The 16799-nt window shown below is 47.9% G+C and overlaps 1 protein-coding gene across 1 annotated transcript in view; it reads right to left on the reverse strand.

The window, feature by feature from the left end:
* Positions 1-16686, reverse strand: part of dlgap2a (discs, large (Drosophila) homolog-associated protein 2a) — a 189248-nt gene extending 172562 nt beyond the window's left edge. The window contains 3 exon segments of the mRNA XM_035532627.1: positions 4546-4593; positions 4709-4763; positions 16584-16686. Coding sequence (XP_035388520.1) covers positions 4546-4593; positions 4709-4763; positions 16584-16601 — 121 coding nt within the window. The 5' untranslated portion in view covers positions 16602-16686.
* Positions 16687-16799: the final 113 nt, after the last annotated feature.

A 16799-nucleotide genomic window follows, 5' to 3' on the forward strand; every position in this document is an offset into this window, starting at 1 on the left:
TGTGTGTGTGTGTGTGTGTGTGTGTGTGCTTGTGTTCTCACACTATTTTGTAAAGCAACGAAGAGTATGCGAAATGAGTTAATAAATTACAGGATTATAATTAATGTTGCTGCTGCTGTTATTATTCCTGCAGGTTGATTTCCATTCAGGAAAGCTACTGCACATTTCAGCTTACCTTTGCGTTTCATCTTATAAGACGACGTGCTTAAAATTCACTAAAACAAAAATACCCCTTCTATTAGCTAGCCTTCCAGCAGACGTGCCAGACACACACGCCGTTGGAGGTGTTCTGTGTTCCAGCGCCGTACCGTCAAACACTGCCTGCATATCAATCCCCAGACATCGCCTGATCAGAACAGACTTGTCTGACCATCATCTAAATCATAGGGAATTTATTTCCAATCTAAATAGTACTACATCAAAGTCTGCTTGCTGGACTGTAATGAGCATATGCCTTCCCCCAGGTCATGGCAAGACTGATATTAAAGAGCAGTACGTATAGGAGCAGGTCCACCTAGCCTGGCACTGTCTGCACTGTCTCCATAGAAACGGTGAAATCATGGTCCCTACTTTTCCTCAAATTAGCGAGCTGAGCATGGGAGATAGAAATGAAAACCGCTGCTCTCTCTCCCCAACACACGTCCTGCCGAGGCTCCTCCTGTTACCTAGTTACATTACCTGGTTCTGTTTCCTGACCAGGTTCTGATCGAGGTTTCTGTCCATCTAGTTCTCCTCTGGATTGCCTCTATAGCTGCAACACTCCGCAGACCAGCCTGGCACACTCACCTGCACACTCACCTGCACACTCACCTGCAAAATCCAACCTCCAATCAAACAAATCACAAAAGAAAAGTCATTTGAATGCAACCTTGTTGTCTTGAACATTTGGTGAAAGCGGCGTTTGTAAATATCTACATATCCAAAGCTTGGTATTATGGGTATATTAATTGCTTGTTTACCATTACTGGTCACCTACCACACATATTCAAGAAGTGCAGGTATTAGTAAATGCACTCACTGTGCCCCCTAGAGTCTGGTCAGAGCATTGCCATGACACTGTGACCCGATTTAACCCATCATCGTGCTTTGGTCTGGCCACACACACACACACACACACACACACACACACACACACACACACACACACAACTGACTGCATTTTAGTACAATGAACAGCCCCGTCCACAGTATGATTAGTCATATGACTCAGACTACAAAACCCTCAAATAACAGTACAGAGACCAGTAAATTATGGCCTTCCTTTTCCATGGTACTTGACAAACTGGTGTGTTACACATAAAAATACAAATGATATCATTTACATTATTTGCTGATCTAATATATGTAGCATATATAGAGCACTTTGAAGCACTTTGCACAGCTGATGAAGGACCTCTGTCCAACACACCCTGTATCTGTAAACCATATGTAGTGCACTACAATTTTGAATATCTCTCTCCCTCCATCTCTTTCTTGTTATACATATAAAAATAAAATTTCTACATATATAAAGGTTAATTTTAAGGTTTAATTTATTGGATGCGAAGCCAGTTCCTCACAGCAAAATGAACAGCCCAGAATGCTCAGAACAATGCATAGCAGTTACTCATGCATATTTATAATTACTCCTGCATATTTATAAAGCTTTGGATAGATGCCCTTACTGTCACAACAAGCCCTCAGCGAGACAAGTGGATGAAAGGCACAGTGAACCTCAACTACAAATATTCAAATCGTATGCCAAAGCCTGCCAACATGACATCACGTGGCTTTGATGTAGCTGTAGTCAACGGTCGAGGCAACTAACGCATGATGACGAAAGCCTCCGGTGGAGCTCTACCGAGGCTCTGTGAACGGTGCGCTCTATACCGTGAGCAGGGGTACCAGAGGACCAGAGAACACGAGAACCACCTCTTTAGTGATCAGATGATAGATTGCCTTCATCACCGTTCTCTGACCACAGCCGAGACGGACGTCACTAGGGGTGTCCCCCGGACTGCATGGACCTTACGGCTCGGTAGTCTCAACAGGAACCCTCACAGCTGTGTTAGTAAGAAGACCAACGAGATAGCTGAGAGAGTGAGCTATCGTTAATCTTGCAGGTTTCAACTCTGAGGATCCATGAGTTAGTTCACGGAGTTGAGTTAGATGAGTTAGTTCACCAAGAACATTGAACTTGGCAGTGGATCCTCAACTCAGCTCAACTCCATGAGCTAACTCATCTAACGCAACTCCATGAACTAATTTATCTGGGTGAAGTAACTCATCTAACAACTCCGTGAACTAACGCATCTTGATGTGTTCACTCATCAGCTAATTCACCGACCAGCCAACTCATTTACATATGTTGAAACAAGGAAAACACCAAAATATTCCACAACAGCTGACCCCCAAAGACGGAGAACCCCTGAGCGTCATAGGTCACCCATATTGGTGACATCATAGATTGGTTAAAATGCTTTATTTTGCCATTTTAGTTTCACTTATACAAAAAGGCCCCGCCCCTCCGCTCTGCATTGTCGCCGTAGTGATTATTGACTCATAACATTCCATATATAACTACAGCTGTGTCCTGCAGCCGGTACAGTCCCTGCAGTGGCCGGGCTGAGTGGGACACACGGGTTCACGTTCCGGCAGAATCCTGTTTACATGGGCAGGTTCGGGGTCACTGTTCTCCATTAACAATATAGTTCTCCACAACAATCCTGTTTACACCATGCATGACGCATGGAAACAGAGAGAGAGAGAGAGAGAGAGAGAGAGAGAGAGAGATACCAGTTTCTCTGTTTAGATACCAGTTCAGATACTAGTTTACCAACGCATACGCTAAAGAAAAAGGGCAGTAAACACTGTCTCACTGTCACTCTTTCCCATTGCTCAGTCAGGCCAAGTCTGTTGGAGGCTCACCAGCCGTAGCTACAGCTGAACAAAGACAGCTCTGGTAGGAGTGTACAAACACAACAGTAACCTACAAGCACGCACGCTGTGCGTCACAGAGATGAGAGAGCATAGCTCAGGTGTTGGATGCTTCAACATTTTCAGGAGTCAGTCAGGCCTGATCATCTGTGCAGGAACCATCTTACCCAACATGTCAAAGGTAAAAGGCCAAAAGGTTATAAGAGTAACACGCCACTATAAGGAAGGGTGTGGGATGACAGAAAGCTTTGCATTTTTAAGTGAAAATCTGGTAAGCCTGAATTTGTATGCTGACAGTTAATAAATAATTAAGACAAATAATAATTAAGCTCAGATTTAAAAGAATATGTTTAGCTTAAAGGTGAATATGTAAACTATCAATACAGCATACGTAGTTTTTTTTTCTCATTTGGTCATAGGATCCCTAAAGCATGACATCACTGGGTCATTTGGTCATAGGAACCCTAAAGCATGAGGTCAGTGGGTCATTTGGTCATAGGAGCCCTAAAGCATGAGGTTACTGGTTCATTTGGTCATAGGAACCCTAAAGCATGAGGTCAGTGGGTCATTTGGTCATAGGAGCCCTAAAGCATGAGGTCACTGGTTCATTTGGTCATAGGATCCCTAAAGGATGAGGTCAGTGGGTCATTTGGTCATAGGATCCCTAAAGCATGAGGTCACTGGGTCATTTGGTCATAGGAGCCCTAAAGCATGAGGTCAGTGGGTCATTTGGTCATAGGATCCCTAAAGCATGAGGTCACTGGTTCATTTGGTCATAGGATCCCTAAAGCATGATGTCATTTGCACAATTCTAACAAAATAAGCTGTATGGGCAGAAGAAGCCGCACTTGTGATGTCAGCTGGTTACGAAGAGACGATGACGAGGCGTTCACCACGATGGGCCCCAATAAAACCTGTCCCTTCAAAGGATTACCCATGATGCCCTAGCAAAGCAATTACACCTTTGACTAGCTGCGTGTGCGAGATGACAAGCTTTCCAATTTCATTCCAAAGCTGCAAACCAACGACAAGAGTGCACGTGAGCTGAGCTGAGAGCAGGATGTGCAGACACGTTACAAAAGAACGCACGTCTCCCGAGAGCTGTAGTGTGTCTTTAATTACACACAAAGCGTTGGAGAACAGTCTCAGCAAGCAACGAGATAAGGCTGTCTAAAGACCTGCTCCCATTGAGCCTGGTGAGTTAAAGCTCCAGTCAGAGACTACCAGAACAGAACTACAGAGCTAGCACGTATACTCCGGGCCGGACAGTCTGAAATGTCCATCTCCTGCAGTTGGCAAAAAGGAAAAAATGACAAGTCAGATGTAAATATTCCCAGGTGGCTTTAACGGCACTTTGCGTTTTAGCGGCCAGTGCCGGTGCGCACGGGAAGAACGCGCTACATGAACTTGGCACTTCGATTGCGGCGTGTTGTCCGCTGCCATTAGGGAGGGCCACGTTACTGCCTATTTTTGAATTTCCCATCCGACATGCCTCACTGGGGAGAATTCCGGAAGCGTGACTCGTGAAAGCATGGCTCAGTGTGCACTGGAGCAGGGCAACCATTATACCGCGAGTCCGTTCCGCGTCAGAGCTGGACAAACCCGGAGGTTTTAGGAAGAGACAAGTACCTGAATAAACCTCTCTGCTCCTCAGGCCCCTCAGCCACTTCTTCACACCTGCAGCGACGACAACAAGCACGTCAGTGAGGCTCCACGCACCGGCCTGAGCAGCTGGCGGTGGCGGGTAATCACAGACAGTCACGGTCACAGTGTGTCAGGCAGCTGCGTTTACCTGTGTTCCTCTCTGGTAGGATACAGCAATGTTTCTGCAGGATGCTGGGTAACACCTGTTGAGGGGAAAAAGAGAGATAGATGAGAGAGGCAGGGATGAGGAGTTGGAGCGAGGGATTAATGGAGACAGAGACAAGGGGTGATGGAGAGATAAAGCGTGTTCATGTCTCTGCATGCTGCATTGCATTTCGGCTCCTTTATCTTTTAGCTGCTCTTCAGTGGACATACTGCAGGTCGTGGGCACTGTCCTTGCTGTGTGTGTGTGTGTGTGTGTGTGTGTGTGTGTGTGTGTGTGTGTGTGTGTGTGTGTGCAGAATCAGTCAGACCCAGCCTGAGAGAGGAGATCCTGTAATTTGGCAGAAACTCTCTTCAGTGATGGTTCGTCTCAAGCTGCTCACAGACAGAACTCCATTTATAGTTTAAAACCTCTAAACCAATTTACCTTAAAACCTCCACCACCAAAACCTCCATCACAACAACCTACAGCACCACCACTATATGTGAAACGAATCCAAATTGGACTACGACTGTAATCTCCACACCACTTTGGTCAAACTTAAATTCTAGAAATCCAAACTCTAGGTGGCGCAGCACTGGGACCTTTGGTGAGCTTTGCTTTTTACATCTGATCCTAGCTGGTTTAGTCTAATTCAACCGGATTCAACCTGTTCCAGCCAGATTCGGCTAGATTCAACCAGATTCAACCTGATGAAACAACGTTAGGAATCCCTGAACTCTGCTGCTGTCCTCACGGTTCAGCATTCCCCTCCTGCCTCAAACCTGTAGTTATAGAAACCAAAGGCAAAAGACACCAGATGGGGCACATCTAATTGGCTTTCTGATCAGAGTGAACTCTGCAAAAGCAACCCTAGCACAAATGCTCCTTAAATTCAAAAAATAAAGAAAGGAAAAAAATCAATACTGCACTCTGTTTTCAGGGAAGCACAGAAGACGTTCCAGAGCAGAAAAAAACTTTCAATATTTAAAACTTTAAACCCTCACATCATCTACATCACCCGATCCAACTAAAGCAAATCTGTGCCCAGAGGATCTTTATGTCCTGGGGATCAAGGCATCTGGAGCTTTCTGGAAGCATCAAAACGCAATGAAGCAGAAAGGAGGCACAAGGACGTCAGCTTAGGCAGCTTAGGGGGCTTCCAATCAGCGAGCTAAACACGTCTCTCCTGTTTGGCACTGTGGTCAAAGGAAAACTTCCACCGATATGAGAGACACTTCGGAGAGGGGAGTGCAGCAAACTTTTACATCAGTTCACTAAAAGTTCTCCGTTTTCTACAGCAGATGGGCTACAGTGGCAGAGACATCCGTCTCCTTGGATCCGGAGAATGAAAGTTTTTGCTACAACGAACCCTAGTTTCAGACAGTCTGAGATATCAGACAATATAGACAAGAGACAAATTTGGTAAGACTGTAAGTGAATAATGTCCAATTTGGGGTCTAATAGAGTAATAGTGAAAGATAGTGTAAAAAAAAAAATATCCAAAGAGAGATGCCTTAGAGGACATTTGGGGTGGAGTGGTTTGTGCATACTACTGGGTTTTTAATTATTTGCCTTTTTATGAAACAGACAGAAATATAGTGACGACTGGCCACCCTCCTAACGTCCATGTCTCTGTGGTTTCCTTTGTGTCTTTGTTATGTCTTTGTTTTGCTTTACTTCCTTGTTGTGGTTCTGTTCTATAGATTTGTTTTCTCTCATGTATTTAAGCACCGCGTCCGGTTGAGGGTTCGTTGAATCATGTATTTAAGCGCCGCGTCCGGTTGAGGGTTCGTTGAATCATGTATTTAAGCGCCGCGTCCGGTTGAGGATTCGTTGAAACATGTATTTAAGCGCTGCGTCCGGTTGAGGGTTCGTCTGTTATCGCTGTTATTATCGTTGCTTTTGTCTTTTATCCTGAACCCCGTGTTTGTCTTCATGTGCTTTTGTTTTGTTTATCGTTAATAAATTCTTAATTCTTTATTCTTAATAAATCTCACTCTTCTCCACAAACACGTGCACCTAACCACTCCTAACCACTCACTGTCACAAATGTCAGGAGTGTCTGAAACTGTACCCCAGTGTGGTCACTGTTGAATTATTGTGATCTCGCAAAGGAGGTGTTAAACATCATTATACCCCACCAGAAAACTGGGCTACGGCAGGAGCGTTCCTGTTTTGAAATGCAGTTGACACAAAGTGAAGGTAAATTAACAAAATTAATCTTTGAGCTGCACGCTAGAAAAAAAGCCTTTTCAAAGTAAGGCATGTTAAGGCATGTACTAGAATATTCTCTAAAACATCAAAACAACCCTAGAATGCAAATACAGATGCTGAATTTTAAAAGCCCCTTTCAAGCACTATCAGAGAGAGAGAGAGAGTGTGTGTGTGTGTGTGTTAGAGAGAGAGAGAGAGAGAGAGAGAGAGAGAGAGAGTGAGTGTGTGTTAGAGAGGGAGAGAGTGTGTGTGTGTGTGTGTGTTTTAGAGAGAGAGAGTGTGAGTGTGTGTGTTAGAGAGAGAGTGTGTGCACGTGTGTTAGAGAGAGAGAGAGAGAGAGAGAGAGTGAGTGTGTGTTAGAGAGAGAGAGTAATTTCATGCAAGAGCAGTCCCGAGCTCCACCTGTCCGTACCAAACCACGGCAGGAACACACTCTCCAGCCGCAGCAGAAAAAGGGAATTTACAACACGGGTCACGGCTAATCAAAGCGACCTATTGAACAGTCCACACACACGCACAAACACCCACCCACACACACACACACACACACACACACACACACACACACACACACACACACACACACACACAAACACCCGTACATGCACACACCCACACATGCATACACACCCTCACCCCCGCACACACACATGCACGCACACACCCACTGACACCCCCCGCACACACACACACGCACAAATACCCACACACACACAAACACCCATACGTGCACACACCCTCACCCCCGCACACACACATGCACGCACACACCCACTGACACCCCCCGCGCACACACACACACACACACAAACCGACACCCACCGACACCCCCCGCACACACACACACGCACTCCCAACCACACCCCCTGAACACACACACACACCCCCCTGACACCCCCCACACACCCACACATGCACACAAACCAACACCCCCCGCACACACACACACACACCCACACACACTGACACCCCCCGCACACACACCCCCACCCACACACCCCCACCCACAGGGCAAGGACACTGCTGATGATGTCTATCCACTGAACAGCAGGTAAAGAGCTGAAATACAAATGATATCCAACGACGAAGATGAAGGACTGGGGTGGGCGGGGGGTGAAAGAAAGCAATACATTTACATATCTAAACATTTACATATCTAAACATTTACATATCTAAACATTTACATAGCTAAACATTTGCATATCTAAACATTTACATAGCTAAAGTACTATTTTCCAATCAGACTTTAGATGACACCACCCAGGACTCCACCTGCCAGCTCCATCAGTTCCAAGTGTCCCACCTGACGTAGGTGAACTCCGTACTCAGACACGAGATTTGAGTTAGTTTTGTGCTCATTATTCTAATTCAGACAAACCAGAGCTGGGAAAAGAAGAACTCTTCTTTGGTTGCGAGCCCTGATCCGTGATGCTCCCGTCTGTGGCTCCGACGTGACTGTGCTTTTGCATGGCCGTCTCTACCCAGCAACAGGCTTATACTCCTCCGAATCTACGCCTTCATGTGTGAGCTGTCGCCAGCAGGAAACATGACCCCGGAGCAAAGCAGTAATATGGCTTCCGGTATCCACATTATGGCAACATTTATTCTCTATACATGACAGATCTAACAGATATGTGGACTCTCAGAGCAGGTCTCGATGTGATCCGTCCGGGAAGCATGTGTGATCGGATGTGCCAAGTGACAGTGGATAGACGAGCGTCTCTACAGCCCACGTGCATCTTCATTAATCCCGCCCAACAGAAAGGATCTGAATATTGGTGTTCACATGTTACAATTTACACTTTCATTTATGTAATTTTACAAATATAGAAATCAAAAGATAGACTCGAATTACACTGCGGGCCCCTGAATGGCATTTGGAGCTAAATAAAACTGCCATACCGGTACTGCAGTGCAAGCACCAGGTCCAATGTGGAGTTGATTTTATCAGACCCAGACTGACTGGGTGAGTCAGTGGGGGAGCTTGGGTGCTACCACAGCTCTGCTTTGCGGCGCCAGGCACGTGAGGGGAGACTACTGCAGTACACACAGAGCCGTTTGGGCTTTTCACACACTGCCAAAAGGTGCATGCAGCCAACTCACTGGTCACTGAAGCACTCCAGAGAATCCAGCAGAGAGCTTCCCGCTTTCTCTGAACGGTTTTCTCCGTTCACAGGAAGACACACAAAAGGACGGAAAAAAAACCCTCTCAAATTGGGAGAGCGTTCTGACCGCTGCCTGATAACTGCGGAACGGAGAGCGCATCGACTCTGGCGCCCGGAGTCAAAAGATGTCAGCGGGATAACTGGCTGTCTAACAGAGGCTGTTGCAGAGGTGCGGTGGCATTCTCAGCTAGAGAGTCGCGACTGGCCCAGGAGCAGCGGGTGGCGTCAGACAGCCTTCAGTCAATACAGCCCCATCACAGCGCTGCAATACACACATCGACTGGGAGGGCTGGCTGCATCAGGAGCACGGCCCAGGAACCCTGCATGCACCGTCTACTGCAGCAGATCTGAGCAGAACTAATCGGCCCTGACAGAGTTAACGCTACTCCACTAGACCATACAAAACTTATCCGACCTCATTTAAATTAGCTTTCCCACATCCCATAATTCCTTTTGATTCAATTTGCAGCCTCATTTGAGCTTTAACAGTAGAAGTAGAGATGATCATCCTGGCAAAAGACTGAGAGTGGCAGTGACGAACAGGATTATGGGAAACACGGTCCCATTAAGGTTACGGATTAGCAGAACTGATTTCCAGATGAACATACTGAATGCATTTGAACGATAAACCGGAAAAGAACAGAGAGATTCCGGTGCTGTACTGTAAGGTTCTGCCCAACAGATATGACACTTCCATTCAGACAGCGTGGACGCATCTGCTGGTGCCATATTGGGTTGGACTGGAATTTCATTCAATCAGTTTCACACAGCGAGTGCAAGCGAGACCGAACCAATGAAATAAATCCACATACAAACCACAGCCAATGAGTCCTGAACGTTTTTTATTTCCTGAGCACGTCATTAAAGTCAGAAAACAGAAGTCTGGACTACCAGAGTATTTTGCACAGGTAATACTGACTAGACTAACGTTCTGTGAGCAGAGAGCACAAAGGTTTAACAAATCAGATTTAACAGACACTATGGAGACATTACAGACATAAAATTACATTGCACACAGTTTTAGGTTCATCATTCTAAAAGTAGATTTTGAATTTTAAAAAGTCAAATACTTTGTCTCCTTGCAGTATTTTCAACCTGCTTAGAAATGTTTAGTCATTAGCACTAATGCAGTGGACATACTGAACATGGGTTTTGGGTTGAGTCCTCTGACGTTTTAGCCCAGCATAGACACAGCACTTTCATATTAGTACAGGCATTAATGACATTACAGCAAGCGCACACACAAACACACACACTCATATACACACACGCGCACACTGACACACACACACACACACACACACACACACACACACACACACACACCTTCTCATGCACGCACACACAATCATACAGTTCATTCTTTTTCTCAAAACCAGAGTTGATGTTGAGGCCAACTTCACTCCACTGAACTCATGTTTATACATCTGTATTCTATATATTACTACCATAAAGGAGGCGGGCATATGTAAATGAGGCTACAGTGATTATTTTAATTAGCTCAGGGGTAAGGTTATGTGAATATGGACCAACACTGGACCCCTCCACTTACTTGCTGACACAGATGTTACGAACACTTTAAGAACATATCGACTTTACATAAAGTAATTCTGACATTTCACCCTCTCTTCCTGAACCTCAAACGGGCTGCATCTTCCTCAGAAAACCTGGCAACCAAAAGTTTGTTTTTCAGAGCAAACGACGCCGTCATATTTCCGTTTGGTTGCCTGCTACGATGGAAAGGCATGGCGGAGCATTGATAAACTGCTCTTACGATGTGACGCCCCCTCAAGATGCCGGTTAAGCCACTACACATGTGGCAAATGGAATCGCTTTGCCCGGTCAGAGACTGCCGAACCGAAGGGTTGGATGGAGTCTGTCAAACCATCACGCAGCATGAGCGCTATGAGTGTCATTCCCGTAACAGTGCAGGTCTATTAGAAAGCGCAGTGGGTCACGTGACTTTATAATCCTTTCAGTAATCACAGCCGCCCTCCGGATGTCATGTTACTCATTTACAAATTCATTCATAGCGCCCCACCAAATAAATTGATCGCCGTGCAGTAGAGCTAGTGGAATGCTAATATCTGCAGTGAAAGATGAGAGAGAGAGAGAGAGAGAGAGAGAGAGAGAGAGAGAGAGAGAGAGCCATGTCGGGCTGTAGAAGGGGTGTCTACAGGGGTGTAGAATGTGCCTGTGAAAGTTAGGCTGTAAAATCAGTGGCTGTAAACAGAAGTGTGCCAGCCTCAAGCGGACACAGAGAGCAGCCGCCCCACCCACAGCTGGAAGCTCTGAGCCCCATCACCCTCGTAAAACAGCCAGACACAGAGCACAGACGCCAACCACAGACACAGCCAGACACCAACAACAGACACAGCCCTACACAGACACAGCCAGACGCCAACCACAGACACAGCCAGACGCCAACCACAGACACAGCCCTACACAGGGCACCGACGCCAACCACAGACACAACCAGACACCAACAACAGACACAGCCCTACACAGACACAGCCAGACGCCAACCACAGACACAGCCAGACGCCAACCACAGACACAGCCCTACACAGGGCACCGACGCCAACCACAGACACAGCCAGACGCAAACAACAGACACAGCCCTACACAGACACAGCCGGACGCCAACCACAGACACAGCCAGACGCCAACCACAGACACAGCCCTACACAGGGCACCGACGCCAACCACAGACACAGCCAGACACCAACAACAGACACAGCCCTACACAGACACAGCCAGACGCCAACCACAGACACAGCCAGACGCCAACCACAGACACAGCCCTACACAGGGCACCGACGCCAACCACAGACACAACCAGACGCCAACCACAGACACAGCCAGACACCAACCACAGACACAGCCAGACACAGGGCACCGACGCCAACCACAGACACAGCCAGACACAGCCCGACACAGGGCACCGACGCCAACCACAGACACAGCCAGACACCAACAACAGACACAGCCTTACACAGACACAGCCAGACGCCAACCACAGACACAGCCAGACGCCAACCACAGACACAGCCCTACACAGGGCACCGACACCAACCACAGACACAACCAGATGCCAACCACAGACACAGCCCGACTCCAACCACAGACACAGCCCGACTCCAACCACAGACACAGCCCGACACAGGGCACCGATGCCAACCACAGACACAGCCATACGCCAACCACAGACACAGCCCGACACCAACCACAGACACAGCCCGACACCAACCACAGACACAGCCCGACACAGGGCACCGACGCCAACCACAGACACAGCCAGACGCCAACCACAGACACAGCCAGACCCCAACCACAGACACAGCCCGACACAGGGCACCGACGCCAACCACAGACACAGCCAGACACCAACAACAGACACAGCCCAACACAGGGCACCGACGCCAACCACAGACACAGCCAGACACCAACCACAGACACAGCCCGACACCAACAACAGACACAGCCCAACACAGGGCACTGACGCCAACCACAGACACAACCAGACGCCAACCACAGACACAACCAGACGCCAACCACAGACACAGAGCACAGACCCAGCCGGCCACTGATGCTCAGTCTTCCATCCTTCTCCCCACTACGGTCCACCTCTCCGCAGCCTTTAATTACAAGACTTTTCTTTCTAACGTTATTCCTGCCTAAACCCAAAACAAAAAGGACTAAAACAATACATTTTAAAAAGTGGTGGCTTTCTCACAAAGTGGGTGTAACCAGAGGGGTCTAGCCGATGAACTAGACTTTTTGCTGAAGTGAGACACAGGTGGATCAGACCACACCAGTGCCACAGATCCCTGATTATACGGACTCAGTAACAGACATGGACACACAAGCTGAACCTGGACAGTGTATGTGAAATACCTAATGCAGGTCAGCATTCTCTCTCTCTCTCTCTCTCTCTCTCTCTCACCTATTGCCCTGAGTCATACTTTAAAAAGGATCCTGCTGTATCATACAGTGTTTTTAGAAAAGCCCTACGCTGCAGAAGAGCAAAGACGCACAAGAGTGCGGGGGGACCAGCCCAGTGACACCAGCTGAATGCAAGACTGCAACATCACACACCAGTGACATCACACTGCGACACAGCACAAACACTGAGAAGAGCGCCGTTAGGAGATCCGCAAACACTGTGGTGTTGAACACGCTGAGTGTTCAGTCGCTCCCAATCCGTCTCTCCGCTCTGTTTTAATGAACGTTTGGCACTTTCATTGGACGCTGGACTTTCAGGATGACTTAAGAGTATCCAAGCACCTCGTGAAGGATGCAGGATCTCATCTCTCCATCTCTCTGTCTCTTTCTTCAGGTGAAGTCCATATCTCTGAAGGGCTGGCTGCTGAGTGGCTTGCTTATTCCCACAGACATGAGGACTTCCAGAACTAGAATGTCAGGAAGCACTGAGCCAGATCTCAAAATCCAAGCTGTAAAGCATGGATGATGAACTGAGATCATTTGGAGATAAAATGGGAATCTTCCTTTTGCCAGCTGTGAAATGGGAACTGGAGAGCTCATGTTAATTTGTGTTTCCATGATTAAAGGCATCCCATCACCAGTTCACTCACACTCCGCACAGCTCAGCTTTGGGTGGTTAGAATTCCTCTGCTTTTCAACACACACACACGCACACACGCGCGCACACACGTGCGCACACGTATGCACGCACGCACACGCACGCAGACGCACGTAAACACGCGCACACACACGCACGTAAACACGTACGCAGACGCACGTAAACACGCGCACACGTAAACACGCACGCACGCACACCTTTCCCATTTCACAGCTGGGAAAATGATGATTCCATTTTATCCCCAAATGATCCCAGTCCGTCATGCATGCTTTACAGCCCAGATTATGAAACGGGCCTCGGTGCTTTGTGACATTATATTCTTTCATCAGCTAGACACTTGACAGCAGACACCAGAACACACACACACACACACACACGCCGTGACTTCAGTCACCCACTCGCTCCCATCGGCGACATTAACAAGCCTGTCTTAGAAACAAGAACACACAGCACACACGCTGTTTGAACGCCCCAGTGGCAGAGGTCATCTCTGTGAATCTTAACAGTACCTTCAATACATTTTATGCACACCTACACACACACACACACACACACACACACACACTATTAATTTATTAATTGCTTGGTTTCATAGAGTAATCCTTTTAGCATAAAAAGCATTCCTGTGCTATGGTCAATAGCTGCTTGAAAATGCACTTTAATGCTTTTCACATGCACATGAACACACTTCCACACACACACACACCCACCCACACACACCCCTTTTCCGCATGTACATGAACACACTTACACACACACACACACACACACATACCCCTTTTCCGCGTGCACATGAACACACTTCCACACACACACATACACACCCCTTTTCCGCGTGCACATGAACACACTTCCACACCCACACACCTTTTCCGTGTGCACATGAACACACTTCCCCACACACACACACACACACACACACACACACACACACACACACACACACCTTTTCCTTTTCCACGTGCACATGAACACACTTCCACGCACGCACGCACACACGTGCCGTGAGAACTGCCTCCTCCTCCCATAGTGCTCCCTGGCACAGTCCTGGAATTTTAACACCAGCTAAACTGGGAAATCTGCTGTCTTCCCGCACAACTCCAGCGTCTATTCCGCAAGTGTGTGGAGAGTCTGCGATGCTACAGGCAGCGTTCAGATATGGAGGGCTGCGTCTGTTGATCAAGCGGACGCGCAAACACCCTCCCTGCCGTTTAGGATAACTGTTGATCTCTGCTCGGGGTCCGATCGGACTCCGTCAGGTTTTCGCCGCATGCTAGTAACATTGTTTCAACATTATTTTCACCAGTCCAATCCTGGTGAAGCATACAGCATCATCAAGATACACCACCGTAACTGGCCCGCCGTCAAAAACGCGCCAGAAACACTTTCTTCAAGACATGGCATACGGACCTGACATAAAGCTTTCGGGTCTAGTGGCAATATAGCTGGTCTCAAGAACTGTTGGAGCCTGGAGTTTAGTACGCATGAATACATTTGCAGTGCATACTAGCTGGTACTGATTCTGGATCAGGCCAACATGCAGGCCTGCTAAGTAAGAGCTCAGTGGAACGGACACACTAGCTAATATTATAAACTGGTTCAAAGTGACCAGAACTTCAGGTTCGATCTCCTCCAAGTTACTCTCTGCCCTTCGTCCTCTGTAGCTGGATCCGGGGAAATCAAGAGATACTGACGCAAGGTAGTGAATCAAGAGACTTGTCACTGGTTTTTCTGTGTAAAATGGTCTGTCTGCGGTTCGGAGTTTGTCGTCTGAGTGACAAATTGCCCCTTTGAGGAGAATAAAGTTTACCTCGACCTTGAACTTGACCTTTCCGACAGTCCCACTCTACTGTCCTAAAACGCTCGGTTAGCCACCGCCCCGCACTTTTGCACGCGCTCAGTGAGATGTTGATTGTTCTCACACACTCCCATTGACACGCACTGCTGTTCATCCGAAGCTTTTATTGTGGCGAGTCTCACCAGCGGATTATGTAATCTCTTCACACAGAGTCTCTTTGGCAATGCAAAGCTGCATTTCATAGTGTGAGAGAGAGAGAGAGAGAGAGAGAGAGAGAGAGATGCACCTTTCTTTCTTCTTTCTCTCTCATACACATTAATATATCAGTCTGCTTCCAACTTTCTCTTCATCCCTCGCTCTCTCTCTCTCTCTCTCCCCCCCTCTCAGAGGTAGCCTAAACAGAAGTCTTCCCATCATGACACAGTTCTAGCCTCTCCGTGAAGGCAAAGGCGACTCAGCACGAGCTAACTGCGGTCTTCTGCAGCCAGTCATCGAGCGGCATCACGCCGGGTGTCCCTCCAGAACACTGCACACCTGCTTGCCCTGCCTTTGGAAATGCTGAGCGAAACATCTCCCTGCTTCAAATCATGACATGCCTCAGTACATAATGCAATAAATCTAAAACATAGAAGCACACACAAAAATCACAGATATGATCAACTTATGCCTAACACGAACAGATAAAACGAGCATGGCTACTGGTGAGACCCCCATGAGCGCAGGGGGCGACTTGGTTAAAACTTTGTGCAAACTTCTGCGGTGGTAAGAAATATATCCGCCCTTTTCTCTTTTTTCTTATTACCTTCCTTCTGTCTAGACGAAACCGTTGAAGTAATCGGGAGATCATACGAGGTTTCCTTAGTCCCATTCCGCGAGCTGCAGCGAACAAAGCCCCCGCGCCCGGAGAGTGCGCGAGAGTCGGTACCGTGCCGCTGAAGTCCCCGCGCCCGGAGAGTGCGCGAGAGTCGGTACCGTGCCGCTGAAGTCCCCGCGCCCGGAGAGTTAACGTAGCCTAAGACGAGTTCCGCACTCGCGCATAAAACCGCCGTAAGCACTTTCTTTCACACTTCGGCTCTGTGGCGAATAAGCTGGACTAACCTTCTTCAGCGCGGACATTATAGGTCGTTCCGTCCCGTTCACATGTTGGAGACGCCGGTGAAGTTTTCCGAGTGCGCGCGGCGTCCTCGAGACGTGCGCTGGTCCTGATGCTGCTGGCGCCTCGTTGACATTCCCGTCGCGCGCCCCACGCGCTGCTGTCAAACGCGTCTCCACAGTCGGCGCTGTTTGCGCATGTCAATGAGGCAGCGGGGACGG

The sequence above is a fragment of the Electrophorus electricus genome, chromosome 13 (assembly GCF_013358815.1).
Source record: "Electrophorus electricus isolate fEleEle1 chromosome 13, fEleEle1.pri, whole genome shotgun sequence".
In the NCBI taxonomy this organism is placed as follows: Eukaryota; Metazoa; Chordata; class Actinopteri; order Gymnotiformes; family Gymnotidae; genus Electrophorus; species Electrophorus electricus.